Source organism: Panthera pardus, unplaced genomic scaffold (genome assembly GCF_024362965.1).
Source record: "Panthera pardus isolate Hobbes unplaced genomic scaffold, ASM2436296v1 HiC_scaffold_20, whole genome shotgun sequence".
NCBI lineage: Eukaryota > Metazoa > Chordata > Mammalia > Carnivora > Felidae > Panthera > Panthera pardus.
Window position 1 is genome coordinate 24529778 of NW_026526766.1, and position 26133 is coordinate 24555910.

General features: G+C 44.1%; 1 protein-coding gene across 2 annotated transcripts in view; it reads right to left on the reverse strand.

The window, feature by feature from the left end:
• FRMD3 (FERM domain containing 3) overlaps positions 1–21576 on the reverse strand; it is a 310724-nt gene extending 289148 nt beyond the window's left edge. The window contains exon 1 of one of the 2 annotated variants that reach the window (XM_019423562.2): positions 20954–21573. In XM_019423562.2, coding sequence (XP_019279107.1) covers positions 20954–21100 — 147 coding nt within the window. In that variant the 5' untranslated portion in view covers positions 21101–21573. Of the gene's footprint in view, positions 1–20953 lie in introns of both variants that reach the window. The other variant, XM_019423561.2, reaches the window with a different exon arrangement.
• Between the last annotated feature and the right edge of the window lie 4557 nt (positions 21577–26133).

The window sequence follows — 26133 nt, forward strand, 5'->3', positions numbered from 1 at the left end:
GGGAAGAGTAACAGAAAGGTGAACCAAATGGCTGATTGCTGGTGGGTTGCTTCCTCTCCCCCATTCATTAACAGAAAAATAAATAACTGCTGAACCTCTTGACTTTAATTTTAGGCACAATTTTCGTTAGGGTTCAATGCCAGGAAGCATTGAGGTTTCTGCTTCAGGGCCTAAATAATTCACGACTGCTCAGAACATCTCGCCGGAATCCACATGAGGCATAAACCCACTCTGGAGAACCGTGTTGGCAGCCTGTGTGGGTGTCTCCATCTAAATTCCTGAAGAGCAGGTGCCTGGTCTACTAGCCACCACCCGACACCCATCTGGAAGGCAGAAACCTCCTTCTTTGGCAGATCCCCCTTCCTGAAGCTACTGCCCAAGGTTGACATCTCTAGGGATTACACCTTCTTTACTGAACTTGCTGGTCTTGGGCAGACCAGGGTTCAAATCCCAGCCCACCACTTGGGCTGTGTGATTTGGGACAGGATGCATCTCCGTGGCTCATCTTCCTAACCTTTAAATAGGGATTAAATGAGATAAAAGGTGCTTGGCCAGGGAGTTGGCACACAGTAAGTGCTCAACAAACGGTAGTGATCACAGTCATTATGATTTGGTAAAGTGTATTCATTTATTTAATCTTTTAGCTAACCAATATTTGTACTGAGCACCTATAATGTCCCAGGCACTGGGCAGGTTCTACACATTGAGATGCAGGAGCACCCCTGCCCTCAACAAAGCTGCCAGTTTAGTGGGGGGGAGACAACAGCCAACAGGTCCCCGAAGCAATGAACAAGTTAATAAACAGCCATATGTGCTATAAAAAAATGTGACCAGGAGCAATGTGATCGGGAGTGTCACTTTAGAGAGAAGGTTCAGCTAGTATGTGTGATGGGGCATTAAAATTGTGTTGGTTTATTAAAAGCTTACTGGCTAATCAATGGATTCACTGGAAAAATCTTTCAAAGGCTTCCAGCAAAAACGAGCACAGGGTCTACCAAGGTCATATACGCAACCAATACCCTCATCGCAAGTCACACTCACACGCTACCTGAGCAAACCTTTTCCCTTTCTGCTCTCCTCCTCCAAGACGCCAGGCCTCCTTTCTTCTTGCCCCTCAGTATCCTGGGTCCTCTGGGATCTAAGTAAGTCACTATTCCCTGAAAGGAATGTCACATGTCAGATGTCTTTCAACATCTCTGACTGTTCTTCACACATCACTGAGGGAGTAGAATTTTAAACAGGGCCCTTGGGAGGAAAGGTCCTCTTTGAAGACATCCTAAGTCTTCAGGACAGGGAGGGCGAGCAGAGAAGGGGGAAGAGCGTTTATTCCAGTCACACAGCAGAGGAAGAAACAAAAATGACACGATGGAGGAAGAGGTGAGGACACTCCAACCCCAGACGTGACTGTCTATCCAGCGCACACGCACAAGCCCACCAAAGAGCATGAAGGAGCTCAGAGAAACATAAAGTGGGATCCACCGCTTCCGAAGCATTCAGACCCTGAGACAAAAAAAACCCAACATGACTTACCTCTAGTTCTAGAAGTGTAGCCAACCTAGCCCTCTAAAACAATTCTCTAGGTCATGTGGCCCATACAAACTACACCCCGATGAGGTTGTTGTTACTCCCTAATAAAAGGTGGTTGATAATCATTTTCTGAAAGGAAACAGAAAATTCTGGAAAGATGCACCAAAACAATCTGTGGAGAATAATGACCTCTGAGGAATACATTTGAAGTAAGGTATAGGAGGATTTCTTTTTCATTGGGTAATCTTTTGTATTATTTGAACCATCACTGTGTTCTATAGTAATTATTAAAGATAAAATATAATATCTCCAAAATAAATGATGGGAGGAAAATTGCTGACTTGAGGAGTGCTATTTATTTATCAATAATTTCAAGTTTTAGCAGTTAATTTCCTTTGTCTAAATCACTGGATGATCCAACAATGTATAAAAAGAATTATACATCACAACCAAGTGGGATTCATCCCAGGCACACAAGGCAGGTTCAACATTCAAAAATGATTAATGTAATCCATCACAACAATAAACTAAAAAAAGAAAAATTGAGCGCCTGGGTGCCTCAGTCGTTAAGCATCTGACTTCAGCTAGGTCATGATCTCACTGTTCGTGAGTTCGAGTCCACATCTGGTGAGCCTGTTTCAGGTGAACACAAGGCCCACTTCAGGTGAGCCCCACTTCTCTTTCTCTCTTTCTCTCTCTGTCTCTTCATCTCTCTCTCTCTCTCTCTCCTTCTGCCCCTTCTGGGATTTTCTCTCTCTCTGCCCCTCGCTCACTTGCACCCTCTATAAGGAAAGAAAGAAAGAAAGAAAGAAAGAAAGAAAGAAAGAAAGAGAGAGAGAGAGAGAGAGAGAGAGAGAGAAAGAAAGAAAGAAAGAAAGAAAGAAAGAAAGAAAGAAAGGAAAAAATAAAAATCACATGATCCTACCACTAAATGCAGCAAAAACATTTGAACAATATCCAATACCCATTTAAAAAAAAAAAAAAAACCCTCTAAGTAAACTAGGCTTGATTAAACTTGATTTTAAAAATCTATCAAAAAAATACCTTACAGCTAACATCACAGTCAATGGTGAGAAACTCAAAGTTTTCCCACTAAGATCAGGAACAAGGCAAGGATGTTCCCTTTCACCAACTCCTTTTCAACATCGTACCAGAAGTTCTTGCTAAGGCAAAAAGGCAACAAAAGAAAAGAAAAGTTGTACAAGTTAGGAAGAAAGTAATAAAATTGTCCTTGTTCACAGATGACGTGATTGTCCATGTAGAAAATCTGCAAACATCAACAGAAAAGCAAGGTTAATATAGAAAAGTCAACCTCTTTCCTGTATACCAGGAATCAACAGTGGAATTTGAACTTAAGTAATTATATGTCACACCTTTCTAGGTACAGAAAAAAAAAAACACGGCAACACAGACCAGGCTCACATAAATAATGCCTTATCGTGAAGTCAAAAGAACAATGAAAATGGATGTCTGGATGCCTGGGTCCCAGCCAGTTACTCAGCATTCAAATACCTTGTCTTCCCTGGATTTCAGATGCTCCTGAGAAAGATACAGGCATTGGACTAAAAAATCTAAAGTCCTTTCCCATTTTCTAAGTCCTCTTGGAGAATAAAAGTCCACATCTTCCTCAAAATGTCCCACGCTTTGAAAATTACAAAAGCAAACAACACGTGCTTATCAAAAGTTTCAATGATACAGAAGAATGTAGAGAAGAACAAGACTGTTTTCCTGTGCTACTCCCCAAACTTGCCTCTCCACGCCTCTCTCCTCCCAGAGTTAACCACCGCTAAGATGCTAACGCTGTGCTGTGTGATAACCACCAGCACAGGTACCTATTTAAATTTGGATTGGTAACGAATTAAAATTAAATAACATTGGAGTTCAGTTCCTCAGGCACGTATGTCACATTCTATGAGCTCAACAGCCACTTTCGGCTAGTGGCTACCAAGTTGGACGGCACAGATATAAAACAGCTTCACCATCACAAAAGTTCTACTGGACAGTGCTTGTCTAAAGTATACAAGGAGGCCTTTTTCAAGTCATCTCATTTCCATTCAACACTTACTTCCTGCAGCTGTTCAACATCTACTTCCTGGAGCCCCCACAATGATTTCCGTCAGGCCCTCCCTGCTTGGGCTCAGAACTATCCCAACAAGTTAATGGAGTGAGTTGCCTTGGAAAGGTCTGTCAGTTCCCTGATCTCTAATTAAGAAAGACTTGCTTCATCAATGGGCTCACTGAAGGTCATGGAACCATCACCACCCCCAACGACACATAAAAGTTTAAAACCTTCACTAAGAACTCGAAAACTCCAGTGTTCCTCATGGTGGTGTTTTCCAAGAAGCACTGAGGCATTCAAAGCCAAAGATAAAACACCCAATGTATCTTACCTCTAGCTCTGGAAGTGTAGCTTAGCTGCAAACCAATTTTCCACGTCATTTTGGCCCATGCAAACCATGCCTCAATGGGGTTATCTTAATTATTCCCTAGTAATAGTAGTAATTCCCTAGTAAACAGTAGTCATATTGTTTTCTAGACTCCAACTGTCCACTCTATTGTCTACGTAGTCTGAGCAGGTAATTGCCAACTCTCCACTGCATAGTATAGAACTCTCTGTTGATATATAAAATCATAATGCATTTCTTTTAGCTTCCCACAAACACAATGCCTTTGCCTACACTCAGCCTTCTGCTAAAATGCCCTTCTTTGCCCAGCTCTACACCTCTGTATAGACTCCCCTGATTTACTGGCCAAACAATACTTGCCTTTTCTTTAAAACTCACTTGAGACATCATCTCCAGAAAATCTTCCCTGTTCTTCTCGGGCTAGATTAGTAGCCCCAGGGGCTACTCCAGAATTTCTATATAGGAGACACTTTGTGGGTGAAAATCTAGTAGGAAGCAGGCAAGCGAGTTTGTAACTTCTCTTAAAATCACATTATATAGCAAGGCACAATTTTTGCTGAGATATTTGCAAGAAGAGCAAAGTTCATAATATGATTTTTTTAACATTTATTTATTTTTGAGAGAGACAGCACAAGCAGAGGAGGGGCAGATAGGGAGACACAGAATCCGAAGCAGGCTCCAGGCTCTGAGCTGTCAACACAGAGCCTGACGTGGGGCATGAACTCACGAGCCCATGAGATCAGGACCTGAGCGAAGTTGGACACTCAACCAACTGAGCCACCCAGACGCCCCAAGAAGAGCAAAGTTCTTAAAGATGTTCTTATTTACAAGTAAATGTGAGTGAGAAAACATCAGTGATCCATTTAAAGAACATCCTTTTGAGGAGCAGTGACTTTGGAGGAGAGCAACCAGAGATTAAAGGAGGGATAAACCCTCCCCCAAGCCACACTTCGGCTCTACTGTTGGCTGCTCTGTTTGCTCCAACAATGCTCTGGTGCCCTTCTATCATAGTATTAGCACCTTGAATCTGTTTATGTGTGCATCTTCTCCACTAGACAGCAAAGGGCCATATTTTTCTTTACCTCTGTATCTCTAATCCTCAGACCAGTCCTTAACAGAGGTGCTCAATAAATGTTTGTTGGATGGATGGATGGATGGATAGATGGAAAGATGTGAGGAGACACTTTCTTAATATTCAATTTTACCTTCAGACCAAAATCTTCTAAAAGATAAAGACCTTGAATCTCAAAATCAATATCTCTCCCTCAACCTTTCTCTTTCTCCCCCTCCATTTCCAGTAATACCAGAAAAATGTTTTATATTTAACAACCGCTCAATACAAAGGCTGGCATTCCCCACCCAGTGAGTGTACTAAAGAAAGACTGGGGAGAAAGAAGAAAGAAATCTTTAACAATAAATATTGGATAATAGCTTTAAAACCCTCCCTTTCTCTAATGGAGGTGCAATTTGGAGATAAACCTAAACCACCTTCCTCTCTGTGGCATATGATTAAAATCTGCTTTGTTCTTCTAATTTGCTCTTCTCAAATTACCACACTGCTGCTGGCGCTGCAAACTCAGACTTTACGGCTGCCCTTGAATTACTGTATAACTTTTCCTTTTTTTTTTTTCTTTTATTCAGCATTGAACCAAGAAGGTGCCACCTACAACCTGGTGGAGAAATTATGTCTCCAAACCTGGAGACAAAAGGTGCCGTTCAAGGTGTCCCTTCCACCCCCTGCGCCATGACACCGCTCCGCGTAAGTACATCTCCCTTGAGGTTTGGGAACACAAGAGGTGAAGTTCTCCTTGATAAGGCTCCAGGTGGTACTGAGTGTTTCTTCCATCCCTGACTCCAGGGATTTTATTATTCTTCTCTCTAAGCTTGCAAAACAAAGAGAGCCTGACAAGGATGTGGCAAGGGCCTAACTAACAAACGTTTGGTTTTCATATGCTTCCAGAAGTCCTCTAAATACCATGGTCTGAGATTGCTAAGAGTTCAACTTCCAGAGTCAATCTCAAAGCTACAAGCTAAATTACCATACAGGACAGAAAGAAAATTCTAGCAACATCATCCTTCCTCTTTTTTTTTTTCCTTTCAATTTCTTAGGAGTTAATCTGAAATTTCAAAGTGCAAGCAAAGTTTATGCCAAGCCAAACAAGTAAAGAAAAAGGGAGGTGTCTTTCAACTATCTAGTTATGTGACACAGCAAAATATTCATAAATACACGATAAGTTGATCGCACTTTTCACGTGGATATACACCGAACCACATGTTGACAAAAAGAAAGTAGAGAAGAACTAAAATTGTGTCCTCAGATGACAGTTCTTTTTTTTTATGTTTATTTATTTATTCTGAGAGAGAGAGAGAGAGAGAGAGCGTGTGCAAGCGAGAAAGGGGAAGGGACAGAGAGAGAGAATCCCAAGCAGCTCCATGCTGTCAATGCAGAGCTGGATGTGGGGCTCGAACCCACGAACTGTGAGATCATGACCTTAGCCGAAGTTGGGTCCTTAACCAACTGAGCCACCCAGGTGCCCCTTCAGATGACAGTTCTAAAATGTCAACATGCAGGGGTGCCGGGGTGGCTCAGTTAAGAGGCCAACTTCGGCTCAGGTCACAATCTCATGGTTCATGAGTTGGAGCCCAACATCAGGCTCTGTACTGACAGGGTGGAGCCTGCTTGGGATTCTCTCTCTTTCCCTCTCTCTCTCTCTTTCTCTGACCCTCCCCCACTTGCACTTCCTCTCTCTCTCTCTCTCTCTCAAAATAAATAAGTAAATAATAAAATAAAATGTCAATATGCTGTCTTTACCCAGAGATGTGGTCAGTGTATGGCTTCTCCCTTCTGCTATTAGAAAAGTTGCCAGTGAAAAAGAATTGCAGCATTTAGGCTACCAAAGAAGATTCAAACACAAAATAATGTAGTATTTAAGCAGAGTAGGAGCAAACCTAAAACTCAACACACCAGACCCCATCCTACTTTTGCTAAATATGTGACCTTAAGGAAATCACATCACCTCTCTGAGACTGAGATTCAATTTAATCAACTAGCTAATGCACATCATTAACATACTACTCAAGGATATCAAGAGGCAGATGAGGGTAGAGAAAGGATGCTACTAAACAAAGAACAATAAATACCCAACACCACTGTAACACTGTAGACAACACCTACATACAGACACAGATCGCAAGGACTAGAATTATTTTCAGAACAATGAGCAGCACTATGTATAGAGACCATCCCCCAAAATAACATCGGCTAGTAACATCAAGGAAGAATTATTAGCCAACTTATTAATGAGGTCTTCGGCCTCTCTTCTATTAATATTTTAAGACTGCTTAATTTTATTTTTTTTATTTTTTTTAAGTGTTTTTATTTATTTCTGAGACAGAGAGAGACAGAGCATGAGCAGGGGAGGGGCAGAGAGAGAGAGGGAGACAGGGAATCTGAAGCAGGCTCCAGGCTCTGAGCTGTCGGCACAGAGCCCGATGCGGGGCTCGAACTCACGGACTGTGAGATCATGACCTGAGCTGAAGTTGGAAGCTTGACCCGAATGAGCCACCCAGGTGCCCCAAGACTGCTTAATTTTATTACCAGTCCATTAGTAAATGATATTGTGTTTGAATTTTTAGTTTGTGTATGAAGATCCTGGTTCAGTCGATCCTTTCCAGGCCAATGTTTACCAGCAAGCCTTCATGCCTTAAAGCAACAAATTACACCTCTGAGGGGAGAGATAATAAACCAAACCTTAATCTGTTAACATACTAATTGCTTTCCCCTGCTATAGAATAATCACGCTTCAAACCTTAGCGTATATATTCAGACAAAACTCTATTGTGCATCTACAATCTGGTCCTTCTGTTACTAATATTAGATTATTTCTTGGAGCAATTACACAGAACTCGAATTTATTTTAATTAATAGTCACAATAATTCCCTGGGAACTAAGTAGAAAACAAAATTTGCTATAGGAGATATAGGAGGTATAAATTAATATTAAATAATAGATAAATTATTACAGCATAACTCGCAAAGCTGCTCTTCATACAACATGTTTACTTTCATTTTGTACCAAGCTGGTAGGATTTTAAGATGTATTATCTGTTTAACGTTCGTGACACTGTCTCAAAAGGTGACTTCCCTGGAGTGAAAATCCGATGCTTTGTAACACAGAACCTTCAAGCTGAGAGAAGACTTTTTTCATTTGCTAGTCCAAGCAAGGAAATGAGGATGAAGAGCAGAAAAATGCTTTTCCACTGGTAACTCTGATCTGGCTGTCATGCTTGCAGGAGAAAACGGAGAAGCCCCTACTTTGGTCCAAGTTGCCTCACAAAAGAAAAGCGGTCAAGCATTCTTGGGAAGAATTCCAGAGCTCATAATCCATTGGTTTGATCTACGAGGATGCCCCCAACAGAAAGATAGACAGAAAAGACCCATCCTGATGGTTCCATTTCACACTTCCATGGTTTCTATCACCACTTGTGTGCACACTAAAGGACTCCCTTATCTGTGTCTCCACACCAGACCTCTCTGCTGACTTTGTCTGCTTATTTCCAACTGTCTACTGGGAATTCTCCACTCAGATACCCTACAGGCTCCTCAAGGTTAAGAGCCCAAAATGAAACTCATCATCTCCTCCTCCTCCTCATCTTCTCAGGGCCAATTTTATGGGTGCATGACCCATGCTTAGAAGGGCCCCACACTTGGTTTAAAAGTCGACTGCTGCATTCTTGAAATTCTTAATTTTTTAACAAAGGGCTCCATGTTTTCACTTTGCAATGGGCCCCCAAATTATGTGGCCATTTCTCTCTTTCCTGGGGGGGGGGGGGTGGCAGTGAGGGGGGCAGGGCATGGCCATTACCTTTGTTACGGAAACAAACCACGTGGGACTGAATCCCGGATTCTCCCTTCCTTCATTTCTACATCTGATCATGTGGTTTCACGCTCCGGGTTTTATATCAAGCAAAGGCTCACCTTACTTGAAACGCCTTTTTCTCCTTCTTCAAATAATTGATTTCCACTTGTCCTTTAATTATTAATCAAGATCCATCTATACCAGAAATACTTATTGATGCCTCAGTCTGATATAGATGCCTCCTCTTGGTTCTTCATCTCCATATACCTGTCACTACAGCTGTCATTTTGTCCTTGTACCATTATCTTGTCTCTCTTCCCCCAAATGACTGGGAGCTTCTTGAAGGCTGTTTATTTTTTCTTTTTATGTCTAGTTACCCACTCTGTACTCAGCATACAGAAGATATATTTGAAATGCTTATCAAATAAGATTGATGTTATTTCAAAACACTTCACTAATTCACTTGTAAAAATATAATTGTTCGATCTACACAATTGCTCTTTCCTCTTAGACTAAGCTTCATTTTTTTTTAAATGTTTATATATTCTTGAGAGAGAGACAGAGCACGAGCAGGGGAGGGGCAGAGAGAGAGCAGAATCTGAAGCAGGCTCCAGGCTCTGAGTTGTCAGCACAGAGCCCAACGTGGGGCTTGAACTCACGAGCCCGTGAGATCACGACCTGAGCCGAAGTCGGAGGCTTAACCGACTGAGCCACCCAGGCGCCCCAAACTTCATTTTTTTTTTTTAAGTTATCATCTCACTTCTCTCCTAAACCTTCAGGGAAAGCAACCAAAACAAACAGCTTCAGAGCCTATGTTACACCTCGAATGCATTTTTCACTGTCCTCCAGGGTCACTGTCCCCTGGGATCACTTCTGCAAGTGAGGACAGCTGGGTCCCCTCTGCCCCAGGGAGCTTCCAGGCACTGCTGGCTGACATACAATGATTTGTTTGTGCCAAGAAGTTGCCAGAGTTCCTCTGCAATGCCACTGAGAGTCCAGGATACAGGAAAGCAAGAGCAGGAAGTGTGGCCCAGAGAGACAAGAAGTCTCTTATTAACCCTGCGCCCCCATGTGCTCAACACTTCATCAGATTGGCCATCATAGGAAATCCTGCTTAAAAAACAATCTCGTTATTCGGCTGCAGCTGGGAATCAAAAGGAATCAGGCCAGCCCAGCATCAGTGTCTCATCAGTATTTCAGTCTGTCATGATACACACACCTGGATGGATTCCTTTATCCATTCATTCACTTATTCAAACATTCACTGAACATCTACTAAGGGAAATGTGCCGGGTGAGAGGTTATCAAGGGAGATAAAAGCCAAAAAGTCCCCACACTCAAGGAAATGAAGAATTTCATTATGAGGGGCACCTGGGCGGCTCAGTCAGTTACGCATCTGACTTCGGCTCAGGTCACGATCTCACAGTTCATGAGTTCCAGCCCCGCGTCGGGCGCTGTGCTGACAGCTCAGAGCCTGGAGCCTGCTTCAGATTCTATGTCTCCCTCTCTCTCTGCCCCTCCCTCACTCATGCTCTGTCTCTCTCTAGATAAAAATAAAAAATAAAAATAAAAATAAAAATAAGAATTTCATTATGAGACAGATAAATTCCCCTAACTCCGTACCATTCCACAGACCGGTAACAGCAGCTTGTTAGAATGCTGGAAGCTTGTTGGAGATGCTGAATTCCAGGGCCTTCTGCAGGACTTCGTAGATGAGTTTTGTTTGTTTGTTTGTTTGTTTATTTTATTTATTTATTCTGAGAGGGTTGGGGAAGAGCAGAGAGAGAGGGAAAGATAGAGCCAATCCCAAGCAGGCTCCACACTCCGTCACCACGAAGCCTAACTCAGGGCTCGAACTCATGCACTGTGAGATCATGATCTGAGCCGAACCCAAGAGTCAGACGCTTAATCTGCTGAGCCACCCAGGGGCTCCAGGACCTCCTAGATCAGCATATGCATCTTAACAAGAGCACAGAGGAGCCACATGAATTATCAGAGACTAAGAAGCATTTACACTTCCCTCCCAAGAGCTGAACACCAACTCTTTTGGGCCTGAATTAAGTTCAACTCTCACTCACAAAACCTGCCCTAACAATTCCTGACCATAATCCTACTTTTCCCCATTTCTAGACTCCAGGTCTGGCTCTCTGCTACTTCATAGAAGCAACATGAATCCTTCATCACACAAAGTGGAAATAAGGAGAAACTGGGCTATATATACCACATGCCTATCACTCATGCACGTGAACCTCATATTAGATTCTCTGCAGGGCAAACTCTGATATTTCTATTCATGCAATTTTTTTAAGTTTATGTATTTTGAGAGAGAGAGAGAAAGAACAAGTAGGGGAGGGGCAAAGAGAGAGGGAGACAGAGGATCTGAAGCAGGCTCTGTGCTGACAGCAGAGAGCCCAATTTGGGGCTCGAACTCATGAACCGTGAGATCATGACCTGAGCCAAAGTTGGATGCTTAACCGCTTGAGCCACCCAGGCACCCCCTCCATTCCTGCAATTTTTAAGTTTTCCCAAAATGCCTACTTAGAAAAAGAAGTAGAACTTAAGAGTTCAAGTGACTAATTCAAGTGACTTCATTCAAGTGGTTTACAGTTTAAACTGTTAACCCATTGTTGCTGTACCCTTTCCAGTCAGAAGAGGGGTCTCAAAGTAAGACGTGGCTTTATCTAATTATTACAGTTGAAAACTGAAGATTCAGCTGGAGAGCAAGTTCATTTGGGAAATGCTTACTCCAGTGGAATCTAGTTTTGTCCTTCTCTTAACATTGCTACACATGCACAAGCACACACGCGTGCGCACACGCACACACACACACACACACAAAAGTACATAGTTACTAGTAAGAATTCCAAATACACATATACACATTTTCCATGTATACAATGGGTGTTTTTATTTAGTTGCTATCATTTCAAATACCTGTAACTTGTCAGGAATCTTCTGGAGGTCCAAGATACACTGGGAGTTCCATTTTGATTTATTTGTTTTTTTTTTAATATTTCAATAAGTTCAGTAAATTCAGAGGCACCAAAACCTATAGTTCTTAAGCTTGTTGGTCTCAAAACTCCTGTACACTATGAAGGATCCCTAGAATTTTTATTTGGGTTGTATATATCAATTTCCTGAGAATTTTTTTGAATAGTGAATATTTTGAGTCATGCAAGAATAATAAACCCACTGCACGTTACCAAAAGTTGCACATTTTATGAAAAATAACTTGTATTTACAAAATAACTAATTTAATGAGAAAAGTAGCATTGTTTTACATTTTTGCAAAAATCTTTAATGTCTGGCTCAATAAAAGACAGCTGGATTCTCACATCTGCTTCTGCATTTAATGTGTTTCCATAGCACATATCATACAGCCTCTAGAAAACTCCACTGCACACTTATGAGAGAACGAGAGTGGAAAAAGCAAACAACATCTCAACAAGGATGACAAGACAATTCAATGGGGAAGAAAATCGTTTTTTCAAACAACGGTGCTGGGATAGCTGAATATTCACATGCGTAAGAATAAAGTTGGACCCCTATTTTACACCCTATACAAAAGTTAACTCTAACTGGATCAAAGGTGAGGAGTAGCTGTGTGCTACTGTGAATTATAATAAGAAATATATATTTTGTCTTTGTCCTCATTTCTGGCACAGAGCTCCTAAAACCCTTGTAATTTCCTAAGTGACGTGAGCAATAAAAGTATCTTTTGTTATGTTAATGAGGTGACTTTTGGAAATCCCCTGTGGATGGGGGCTGGTTGCCAGGAGAGCCGGGTGTTTAGAGAGGGTTGGAACTTGCAATCCCACTGCCCAGACCTCCAGGGAGGGGAGAGGAGCTGGAAATTGAGTTCAACCACCAATGGTCAACGATTTAATCAATCGTGCCTATGTAATGAAGCCTCCATAAAAACCCAAAAGGACAGAATTCTGAGAGCTTCCAGGAGATCGCTACTCCTTGGAGAGGATATGGAAGCTCCATACCCTTCCCCCTGCACCTTGCTCTATGTGTCCCTTCCATCTGGCTGTTACAGCCTTTTCTAATAAACTAGTGATCTAGTAAATAGAATGTTTTTCTGGGTTCTGGGAGCCGCTCCAGCAAACTAATCAAACTCGAGGAGGTTGTGGGAACCTCTGATCTACAACCAGTCAATCAGAAGCCTAGGTGACAGCCTGGACTCGTGACTGGCCTCTGAAGTGGGGGCGGTCTTATGGGACTGAGCCTGTAGGATGTGATGTTATCTCCAGGTAGACAGTGTCAAAATGGAATTGAATTGCATGTGTAGGTGGTGTTGGATGTATGGGGGAAAACCCTCTCTCCGTACAGTGGAATGGGAACCAGAACACTCTCAGGCTGTTAATGGGTACAGGTTTATTTGGGGGATGATGAAAGTCTTCTGGAAACAGACAGTAGTAATGATTGTACAACCTTTTGAATACACTAAAATCCACTGAAATGTACACTTTAAATTGGTAAATTGTGTTGTGTATAAATTATATATTAATACAATAATGAATCCAAAACCTAAAGGTAAAACTATAAAACTATTTAAAAAAACATAGGCAGAAGCCTTCATGACCCTGGATTATGAAATAGCTTCCTAGCTATGACATCAAAAATACAAGCAACAAAAGGAAAAAAAAAGTTGGAGTTAATCAAAGTTGAAAAACTTCTGACACCATCAAGAAAGTAAATTCTTTTGGGGCGCCTGGGTGGGTCAGTTAGTTAAGTATTTGACTCTTGATTTTGGCTCAGGTCATGATCTCGGCATCTGTGAGTTCGAGCCCTGTGTCGGGCTCTTGCTGACAGCTCAGCCTGCTTTGGATTCTGTGTCTCCTTCTCTCTCTGCCCCTCCCCCACTTGTGCTCTGTCTCTCTCTCTCAAAAATAAATAAACATTTAAGAAAAAAAGATTCTCTCTCTCTCTCTCTCTCTCCTTTTGCCCCTTTCCCCCACTCACATGGTCTCACTATCTCTCTCTCTCTCTCTTAAAAAGAAAAAGAAAATAAATAAAGTAAGAAGACAACCCACAGAACAGGAAAAATATTTACAAGTCATGTATTATATAAGTATCCACAACATATAAAGAACTCTTACAACTCAATAATAAGACAATCCAACTTAAAAATGGGCAAAGAATCCAAATAGTTCTCCAAAAAAGATATACACATGGCTCACTGGCACATGAAAAGATACTCAACATCATTAGCCATCAAGGAAATGCAAATCAAAACCACAGTAAGAATACCACCTCACACCCACGAAGGTGGTTATAACCAAACAGACAAGTAATAAAAAGTGTTGGCAAGGATGTGGAGAAATTGAAACCCTTGTACACAGCTAATGGGGATGTAAAATGGTGGGGCTCCTTGAGAAAACAGTTCAGCAGTCTTCAAAAAGTTAAACGTAGACCCAGCCAGTAATTTCATTCCCAGGCATACGCCCAAAAGAAATGAAGGTGTATCCACACAGAAATGTTTGCAGTAATGTTCACTGCAACATTATTTGTAACAGCCAAAAAGTGGAAATAGCCCAAATTTTCACCAGCTGATGAACTGGTCTAGCCACACACTGGAATATTATTCAGCAATAAAAAGGGAAGAAGCACTGATACGTGCTACAACGTGGATGAACCTTGAAAACATGCTTAGAAGCCAGGCACAAAAGCCCACATATTGTATGTTTCCATTTTTTTTTTTTTATCAAACGCCCACAGCAGACAAATCTACAGAGACAGAAAGTAGATGAGTGGTTTCCTAGGGCTGGAAGGGTCAGGGGAAAAGGAGGGTATGACTGCTAAAAGGCACTGGGTTTCTTCTGGGGATGGTGAAAAAGTTTCAAAATTGATTGTGGTGATAGATGCACAGTTCTGTGAAGATATTAAAACCGTATACTTTAAGTAGGAAGATTTAAGTATGTGAATTACATCTCAATAAAACTATTCCCCAAGGAAATGTAAAACTACATTTTAGTATTACTTTGAAAATAGTTTGAACCTCGAAGATGCCCTGAAAGGATCTGAGGGACGTCCAGGGGTCCCCAGGGCACAATTTGAGAACCACTGACCCAGACAAAATATCTAGTGTGGGTATTATGGGTTATCTTCCTAGCGGCTATCTCCCCCTCTCTCTACCCCCCTCTCAAGAGAGCCTTGATTTTTAGGTATTGACCCACCCCCACCATACAGGCCACCAGCAGGAGGGAAGTTGACTCCATGCTGAGTCCCAGGGTCAGGTTCTGCTCACCTTAAGCTCATAAGCACATTCCCTCCCACTGACTACAGTCAGTGGTTCAGGGATGGGCATGTGACAGGGATGGGCGTGGCTGCAGGACTTTTGCTTGGAATGCTGGGTTGGAAGTCGTTTCTCTCTGCCTCTGGAGGGTGTCCCACGAGAAGGTGAGAACTGACACTACCATAACCATTCCCTGCCAGTATGAGGATAAAGCCTTACAAAAGGCAGGATGGGGGCGCCTGGGTGGCTCAGGGGATTAAATGTCCAACTCTTGATTTCTACTCAGGTCATGATCTCATGGTTTGTGAGTTCAAGTGCCACATCAGGCTCTGAGCTGGCATTGCAGAGCCTGCTTGGGATTCTCTGCTTCTCCCCTGCTCGCTCTCTATCTCTTTCTCTCAAAATAAATAAACATCTAAAAAAAATTAAAAAGAAGGCAGGATCATCCTTGAATGAAGCCCTTAACTCAAGACTTCTGGATATATGATCCAGCAAGTGTCCTTAATGTTAAAGTCAGTTTGAATTAGAATTTGTTAGATGTCGTTACAAGCACCCAGCTGATATACTGTCCAAATGATGTGGAGCCAACGATATTACATTCACTCTGCAGTCAATACACTTTGCCTTTGCTTTGAGGACATCAAGAGATAAGATCTTAGCAGACCATTGAAATAACATTACTTTTTTATTCACAACATACTTAATATAAAGAGCTGGCCCATATAATCTAGGCTTAAAAACGTCAGAGCGGGGCCACAGTATTTCACAAAGTGCCTCCCCCTTCTCTTCCTTTTGTGTCTGATTTTCAGTGGACTCTTAATGGCATTCTAGATGAGTCTGATAGAGAAAAGTGTTGGAGTGTCCTTATTATCAGAAGAGGTGTGGCTGTCGATTGGACCTAGCTTGGATTTCATCACCAGGACCATCGTGGGGCCTGATATACAGCACATGTGAATGTTTGCATGCGATCATCCAGTTCCTGTTCCAACAGATAAGAAAAAAAGGAATAAACTACTCTCTTTTTTCCCCCAGATAAATTAATTAGAATAGTGTTCTACATTTGGGTGATGTTTTAACCTTTACAACATGCTCTCATATACGTCATCTCAACAACCCAATGGAGGCTGACAACAAAGAATTATTGTGCCTATTTCACAGATGGACAACAGGAGGCATAGGGACCTGTTTAAGGTCTTGCATAATCATAAAATGATGGAATTTAGGCTTAAAGACATTAGAGCCTAAGCTAAAGTCTCCCCACTACTTAGAATTACCTCAACTATAGCTTCACATAATAATAATAACAGTCAGTATTTTTTCAGCTCTTACTAGGGGCCAGGTACCAAGCATTACAACAAGCCCATGCGGTCTCTGCTATTGTTATCCCCACTTTACAGATGAGCAAACTGAGACCCAAATTGGGAAAGTGACTTGCCCAAAGTCACCTGGCTAGGCAGTGGTCGAGCCAGGGTTCCAACCCAAGCAAGTAGTACTCCAGAACATAAGCTCTCAGCCTCTTCGTCATATGGCCACTTCAACAAGAGTAGAGCTCTGCCAGCTGTGCCTCTGCGACATTAGATGACTCGGAGCTGCCCAGAACCCACCAGTTCAGTAAGGACTGAAGTGCCATTTAACAACACAAGCAACAAAGGACAATCCAACAATTTTTCCTATTCTGGAATATGATCATACAAAGGTTACCTCTAGTAAGCCATGGCTTACATAACAGCTCATTAAACTCTTCTGACAATTTTATTGTAACAATAATTGCAACTCAATCTGACCAATTCTGAAAGACACAACAGCTCTCCCTGCCTCAGAAAGACCACAGACATGCACGTGCGAGTACCCCCCCACACACACACACACGCACTTCTCCATTGCTTCCATAAGGTCAAAGCCCACCTCCCACTATAGAGAGTGAAGAGCGAAGCTACCAGACGCACATGTTCCTAGACTCTTTTGAAGCTAGGGCACAGGTATATGATCCAGTCCTGGCCAACAAGATCTGACAGGAAGACTGAGGGGGGCCTCTAGCAAAGGTCTTCTTCTGTGATAAAAAGAAATGCACGAGGAAGTACCACCTCTTATATCGTGGATACGGTAGTGCCTGACACATCCACATCACATCCACAATGCCCGCAGCCACCTTATGATAATGACCACTCTAAGCAACAGAGCTGATGTGCTGAGGATGACAGAGTGGAAAGACCGAAAGCACCCGGGTCCATGCAGAACCACCAGACAACTCTGCAACTGCCCTACCTCTGGATTTCTCATTACAGAAGACACTTAGTGTACTTATTATTGAATCCACTTCAACTTGGCCACTCTCTCACTTGCAGCCAAAAGCACCCTAACTCTCAAGTCTCAAGAGGCAGCTACAGAGAAGGAAGAGCTCTGCATTTTTAGTCCAACAACCTGGGTTCTAAGCTACTTCGTTGCCTGGTAACCCAAATAGCATAATCTCTATAGGCCTCTTTTTCCATTATCTATAAAACTGAGGTGATACTCAATAACACAATAACATCAATAAAAGGGAGAGAAGAAAATCATGAGATGAAGTGTATCCAATCCCTTTGTTAACAATAGTGTTCCACTCCAGTGCAACTGGTCTAGGTAATGATTAAACCAAACTTATTAAATTGGAACCGTCCATCTAACCCAACTCCCTTATTTCACAAAAGAGGAAACACTGACTACAAATGTCAAGTGACTTGCTCCTTGTCACCAAACTGGTTGGTAACATAATTAAACCATGTATCTCCCAATCCAGTGTTGTCACGCTCCTGTCATGCTGATAGGTAATGAGCTAGATTAAATACTGGGCGTTCATTCAATCAACAAGTGTTTATCGAACACAATTATACGCGAGGTACTCCTTCAGGTACTGGGGAATCCTTAATGAACAACAACAACCTCAACAAAATGTTCCTACCCTGCGAATTTAATAATCTACGAAGGAAATTATTCAATCTACATTTATAAATATTTATTGAGTGCCTAATGTGTGTTAAGCACTATGTTAGAGTTTCTGTTCAAACACAAATCAAAGTCCCCAGCCAATTCCAATGACATCAACCATGTTTACCAGGCTTTGCTAAAGAGTGTATCATGTGAAAAGTCTACATTTTACTCAATAAAAGTCAGTATTGAAAAATGACAAGTTCATTAGAAGGAGTTATGAATAACCATGCCAGCATCTGGGGGGGTGGGGGGGGAAGTGGATACAATGGGGGAGGTGGCTAGCTAGGACTCCACTCTGCTAGAAGCAGAAAGACTGAATAAAAGAGGTAAGAGTTAACTCATGTCCTTCTACACTGTCCAGACTTCAAGGATTGGCTCAGTGGGAAAAGCCTAGTAGGGAGTATTCGGCAACTCCTTCCTTTCCCCAGGCCTCCGTCTGGTGCCTTACACTCTCTTTTTGCTCCCTGTCCACTTGGAATTCCTCTTCCCCAGCCCTAAACAGTCATACCCTAATGACGTGATGGGACAACATCCTAAACTCCGTGGAAAGAGACAGAGCAAGTGACTTTCAGCAGCTCCCCTGGAACAGATACCAGGCAGCTGACACTGGGGCCATTAGGTTGTTTCTTTGAAAGTTTTCCTTGTCAATAAGCACTCCAATTATCTACTTTGGAAAAGAATAATTAAAAGCTGTTGTTTTGCAAAAACAAAAACAAAAACAAAAACCTTCATAACTCATATGTTGTGCAGATTTTGGAGGGAGGATGAATGTGACAGTGCACAATACTTCTTTATCTTTGCGATTCCCTGGAACAGAGGGGAAAGGCAAGCCAGGAAAGATGAAGGGATGGATTCCCTAGGGCATGTACTAATAACTCCAATAGTTCTTTTTTCAAAATACCATTTTGTTCTAACTTTAAACAAATGGAAAGTTCTCTGTGACCCTGTACCCAGAAGGGCAATTTCAATTCCTGGACTTGAAAAAGTCTAGGAAGGCAGAAGGTCCAAAACTATCAATATAGGATCTTTAATTCATTTCAATTGGTTATATAATAATCACCATTTGCAGGCAGAAGGAGCAGAAAAAGATGTGCCACAAAATGAAACATTTGACTTTTAAGCAATTCCAAAGTCAACATTTTGGAATATAGCACATTAACCTCTTTGGCATGGGTTGGGCCATACAGACTCTTAACTTTCCAAACTATTATTAGACCTGCTACCATTTATTGTTTCCCAGGACACCAGGCAACAAATACATGTCCTTTGGGGACTACTTATCTATTCTGAGGAAGACTAAGTCCCAAAGGAGATAAAACCCAGTGGTGTCAACTCCAAGTGGAACAGGACTGTGCACACAGAGGACTGAGAGCAGAGGAGAGCTCAACATCTCCACTCTGCTGCTCGCCCCTCTAATATTTACATATTCAATGTGGGTTAAAGGTTCTGTACATCCATTCTAGGACCTAAAGCAAAGTGCTCAAACAACTATCTCTGGATCACAAAACAGTACATGCCAAAGGTTTCTGTGCAACCCTGAGGCAGGAAAAAAAACTGCCTAACCTGCTAATCCTTTTATTATTAAGTTTAGCAGCACTGCTTAGCTCAGAATGAAATTCAAGATCCTCCAGAAAATTCACTAGGAGCCTACTCTCCTGGGAGATCATGGGGCACCACATTCCTGCCTTGAAACTTGTCCCGCTGTCAGCTTGCAAATTAGTTGCCACTGTCTTTGTGTCACAAACTCCCACTGGCAAACAAACAAATAAACGAGAAAAACCTTTCATTCATTCATTCACTCATTCATTTAGGGGTTAACACAGCCAGAGACCTATTCCTGCCGCTGAGAGACGCTGCCCCCATTCATCTCCCAACGGAACTCGGTAGTGTGCTCTGTATTTAAAATAACAGCTCAGTCCTGGAGCCTCAAAACTCAGGTAGGAGAGAGAGGAAATCCCCGAGATAAATAAGCAAACAGACTTAAAAGTCAGAAGCTAATCATGCTGAGCCTTGACACGACCTTTCCAGATTGTGCGCGCCTAGTGGGTCAAAGGAGAGGGCACACGTTTGCCTACATATACGCTCACCGAAAGTGTGCGTGCGTGTGTGCGCGCGCGCACACACACACACACACACGCACACACACACACCCTTGCAGCTCACACTACATCTCCTGCAAGCTCAAAAGCACTTACTACCCGAGAATGAGGCTGCCAGGAAAGCTACCTTCGCCCAAAGAACTCTTGCTTCTCCAACTTGGGAAGGAGCCCTGTCCACCAATATTCCAAGGGGCGCTTCTTCCCCGGACCCAAGTCCTGCAAGGCTCCCTCTCTGAGAGTCTCACAGCCCTTTTCCTTTCTCTGAAACACACGGATTTCATGATTCTTTTTGGGGAATCCGCGTAGCGCGCGCCCCATCCCTCAAGGCTGGAGCCTAGGTCGGTCCAGCCGCTCTCACTCCCGGGAAACTTCCCCGCTGCCCCACGCGGAGAAGTATAGGCCATCGGTAGGAGGGCGGCAAGGAGTGAAAGTGGGTCCCTAGGGCTGAGGCACCTTCGGAGCCTGGGAGCCCGAGAGAAATGAGTGAACCCGAGCTGGTGCATGCCTTCTCCACGTGGAGGAAGGGAAGAAAGAATGGGCGACACGCAGGTGTCCCTCTCGGCTCTCTGAGCTCCCATTTCGTGGCGTGGTAAGGGACAGAGGGGTTAGTCTCTTCCAGGGAGCAGCTGCCCGGCGCCCCCAGCCTAGGCGCAGCGAGACGTGCGCGCAGCTTGCACGCCAGGGAAGGGGCCCCAGCGCGGATAACGCGCCCCATCCCTGGGCACTGCTCCCAGTCTCACAGGGCGGGGAAAGAGAAATCTGGCTTTCCAGCAGGCCCTCGCGCGGGTTCCTCCCCCGTGCCGGCGCACGCCCACCCGCAGAGGCCCCCGCGCCCTCGTCAGGGGCAGCCCGCACCTGGATGTGGCAGGAGATCTCCGAGTCGTCCAGCAGCCGGATGGTGCATTTCATCTCCTGGCTGAGCGATTTGATGCTGGAGCTCCGAAAGTGGATCATTTTCATGGTCCTCCTGCCTCTCGGCACACAGTGGCAAGAGGCGAACATGCACCGCGGCCCGGGGGAGCGAGCGGGAGGCTCGGGGCCGGCGTGGCGCTCGCCCGCGCGGACAGACACACTCGCGCACACACCGTCCCGGACACCCGGGTGCGGTTCAGCCCTGGGACAGCGGCGGCGACGGGCGCCTGCGGCCACACATGCCCGGCGGCCGGGGCGCGGCGGGCGGGTCCCTCCTCCCCTCCCCTCCCTCGCCTCCGCCTCGTCGGCTCCTATCCCCGCCTCCGCCCGTCGCGCGCGCTCCTGCGCCTCCCTCCGCCCGGGCTAGCGTGCAGAGGATGCCCCGGGCCCGTGACCCTGGGCGGGCGCGCAACGCACTCACTCCCACGCGCGGGGAGCCGCGGGAGGAGGAGGCGGGGAAGGTTGGCGCTGGTGGCCCGAGTGCCCTGGCAGTGGCCTGCTTCGCCGCCGCCGCCGCTGCGTCAGGCTGGGCCTGGCCGCCTCCTCCCTCTCTGGCCGCGATCGCTCTGGCTCCTGGTCACGCTCGTCCCTGCCCTGGCTCCCCCACGCGCCCGACAGCGCCCAGCTCTTCTCGCCCCCAGGGACCCGAATGCGGGGTGGGGGGGCGGTGGAGGGCGAGCCTGACCTACACCCGCAGGGAGGATTCCACCACGGGAGAGGATTATTGGACCGAGGACGAACCCCCCTCCCCCCGAAAGTGGCATGAGGCCCTGGTATGGCTACCCCAGGAATATGGCTAATAGTGACAATCTCTATACTCATGGGTATTTTTAAAAAGCCTTTATTTTATTTAATATTAGCTAGGAGTTCATCTCCCTTATAAAAAAGAAGAAAGAAAGAAAGAAAGAAAGAAAGAAAGAAAGAAAGAAAGAAAGAAAGAAAGAAAGAAAGAAAGAAAGAAAGAAGAAATCAGGGACGCCTGGCTGGCTCAGTCAGCGGAGCTTACTACTCTTGATCTGTGGGTGGTGAGTTCGATCCCGCGTTGAGGGTAGAGTTTACTTTAAAAAAAAAAAAATTTTTTTTTAAATCTGAGCCTTTCTTAAGAAATTTCTCATTTATGACTCTCAACATGTCCGTGTGATCTTTGGTAGCAGAACCTTAGACCTAAGCAAGAGGATCCTTATCCTGCCAGTCCCCCTTTAGGGATCTGTCTCCTTCTCGCCCCACTCCTCACCCAACCCACCCCATCCCCGGACCTGTTGCTTAGGAATGGAGATGTGTCCGGTTCCGTTTTATTTTTTTTTTCAACGTTTTTTATTTATTTTTGGGACAGAGAGAGACAGAGCATGAACGGAGGAGGGGCAGAGAGAGAGGGAGACACAGAATCGGAAACAGGCTCCAGGCTCCGAGCCATCAGCCCAGAGCCTGACGCGGGGCTCGAACTCACGGACCGCGAGATCGTGACCTGGCTGAAGTCGGACGCTTAACCGACTGCGCCACCCAGGCGCCCCTCGGTTCCGTTTTAGACCAATTCCTGGGTAATGGGGACCCTAGAATTCCCTGCCCACCTCCAGGGTGTTGGGGCTAGGGGATCTGCTGCCTCTGTCTTCCCCAGGGTAGACCAAACCCGTTTGTGGTGTGGCCTTAGGTCCAAGGGGTGGTCAGGGAACGCGTGTGGAGGCAGGTAGATAGAGGTTGGATGTTGGGGCAGGCACATTCAGGAGCAGGAAGAGAAGGGCCTCTCACCCTGCTGGCCTTTCGGAGCTGAACAAGTCATTATTAAGGAGTATTTGTTAGAGGAAGGATTTGCCTAGCTGTCAGCGGCACAAGATTCCCCTCATCCAAAGGTATGCCCTGTCCCAAGGGTGTGGGAGGGAAGCCCGGCCATTTCTCCTAACCTTGGTACACTCTGATGGGCTGTATATGCTCGAGGACACCCTCTGGGGTTGGCTGTAGTTTGATGGCGCCTGCTTTGATGTCGGACTTCTTCCTCTGCCTGCTCTTGCTTCCTCCCCATGTTGATCACTAATAAATACCCTATGGCCAAATCCAGTCTCTGTATCTGCTTCTGGAAACTCCAAATTGTGACAATTTGTCAAGACAGGAGGATACAGTATATTTTATTTAACAGTCGACAGCCTGATTATTGCTTTTATTATTATTTTTTTTTAATGTTTATTCATTTTTGAGAGAGAAAGCGCGAGGGGTAGAGAGGAGACACAGAATCCAAATTAGGCTCCAGGCTCCGAGCTGTCAGCACAGAGCCCCACACACGGCTCCAACCCACAAACTGTGAAATCATGACCTGAGCCAAAGTCAGACGCTTAACTGACTGAGCCAGCCACGTGCCCCATATTATCGCTTTTAAATATAATAGTATGTGGACCTCCATATGCACTCTTGCCCTGGGCTGGTGAATATTAGGGCAGGGCATACCAGGGAGGTCAGCATGAAGGGTCTGGGAAGATGAGGATTTGATTCTTGGTCCAGCTCCTGGCCAATCCTGGGGGCCTTGGGGAAGTCTTTTCATTTCTTTTCTCAACTTCAAAGGTGAGCACATCTGTGCTGCTTCTGCCCATCTCACGGGTGGACGAGAAGCTGGGATGAGACACGGTCCATGGAGGGCAGATTATAGTCTATAAAACCCCGTATGCCTGTATGAAGTGGCAGTGATGGACCCCACCTGCTACTGGGGTTGAATCATCTGTCCTAACCCAAAGAACAGATATAGGATTAAAAAAAAAAAAAAAAAAAAAAAAAGTCACCACCCAACACAGTACAAGCTTGTCCATCCTTATTATAATGACTTTTGGCTTCAAATCAGTCATGCTCAATACCCCAAAATTGTTATCTCAAATTTCAAGGAAGCAGAATGAGACCAGCAAGGACAGTAGGAAAGAGGAAAGAACAAAGATCACCCCAAGTGAGATTGCAAGCAACAGCATTTTGAGGAAATGAGAAGAATCAAGAAAAATCTAGAACTGGTTAGCTGACCAGGTTTGGGATGAGGACTGAGTTCAGCTAGTATAAAGGTATGGGCTCTGGAAACCTTTGGCATATATGGGAAAACACCTAGGTAAGCTACCACATATGTTCACTTGGATTGAAGTATGTATTGAAGACGAGGCTTTGGGAAACCAAGCAGCCGTGGTCAAAAAATAACATGAAGAGCAAGAGGAATTCAAAGAATGAACTCAAGAGATCACTTTAAAACTGGGCCACTTAGGGGCGTCTTTCTACAACAGAGCTAAAAGAGTTTTTTATTAATTGAACTTACCAAATTACAAAATCAATTGAATTATCAGCCTCACCAGATTTCATGTGTGGGAGATAATTATCATTGAGAAAAGAGTGGGAACCTGGGAATAGAAATGGAACCATTAAAGAGGATCTGGATAATTCCTAGTAACTCAAACTCCCAAGATCCCTTTGGCAACAGAAGCAAAGCCTTTCCCTTTACAGAATGAGGCTGTTCCTGCCTTGTTTGAAGACCCTATTCTGACCTCACCTGAGGCAGTTACCTTGGAAAGGGAAGCCAATTTCGTCCCCACCCCTGGCCCACCACCTCTGAATACTACCACTGTTAATACTTGAATCAGATTCAGGCACATCTTTGGAGGCCAATTACAAAGTCATCTCCAAGAATAGAAAGAATAGCAAGGTGTTACTAATTTAAATTGAAAAGGATGTGTGTAAATAAACCTAAATTTGTCCACGTGAGTGCTCTTTCCAATGACTCTGGTTTCAGTGTACTATCTAAATTAATTGACTGACTTCTAGGGACACCTGGGTAGCTCAGTCTGTTAAGCATTCAACTTCAGCCCGGGTCATGATCTCACAGTTTGTGGGTTCGAGCCCCCGTGTCAGTCTCTGTGCTGGCAGTTCAGAGCCTAGAGCCTGCCTTGGATTTTGTGTCTCCCTCTCTCTCTGCTCCTCCTTCATTCATGCTCTGCGTCTCTCTATCTCTCAAAAATCAATAAAAGTTAAAAAAAAATTTTAATTAATTGACTGACTTCCGGACTTAGCTAAATGAAATGAGAAGGAAATATCCTGGTTGTTGTACAGAAAAGAATCCTTAGAATCAAGAAGAAGGAAATATTGAAATGGGTTTTCATATGTAGCCAACTCACCTTTCTTGTAACCTTGTCTCTGGAGGGGACCTCCAAAAGACCTTCAGAGAATCATTGCTGAAGGAAGCAGAGCAATCTTGAACTACCATGGTGGCTCTTCCCTGTGACTAGGGATGCTGTGAAAGACACTGCAGTTGAAAGGAGCTCCCTGATTTAGATGGGAGATGATGGGGGCGGGGGGTGCCTGGGTGGCAAGGATGTGGAGCAACAGGAAGTCTCATTCATCACTGATGGGAATGTAAAATGATACAGCCACTTTGAAGACACTTTGGTAGTTTTTCACATATCTAAACAAAGGCTTACCATATAATCCAGCAATTGGTTCCTAGGTAGTAACCCAAAGGAGTTGAAAACTATCTCTACACAAAAACCTGCACACAAATGTTTATAGCAGCTTTATTTATAATTGCCAAAACTGGAAGCATCTGAGATGTCTTTCAATAGGTGAATAAACTACGTACATCCATATAATGGAATATTATTCAGCAATAAAAACAAATGGGCTATGAAGCCACAAAAGGACGTGGAAGAACCTCGTGGCAAAAGAAGCCAACCTGGAAAGGCTACGGGCTGTAAGATTCCAACCATATGATGTTCTGGAAAAGGCAAAGATGATAACAATAGGGGACACTGGAAGCAGAGGGCAGGAGATAGGATATATAGGAACTCTGCAAAATTTTTTCTTTAAACCTAAATATACTCTTAGAAAATTAAGCATATTAAAAAATTGATCGAGGGTTGCCTGGGCTCAGTCACTTAAGCATCCACCTCTGGATTCTGGCTCAATTCATGATCTCAGGGTCATGGGATGGAGCCCCATGTCAGGCTCCGTGCTGAGCATGGAGCCTGCTTAAGGTTCTCTCTCTCCTCTCTCTGTCTCCCTTTGCCCCCCACTCTCTAAAATAATAAAAAAATAAACTGATGGATCTCCACCATGTGAGGACATGGTAAGAAGGCAGTCATTTGCAAGCCAGGAAGAGAACTCTCACAGGA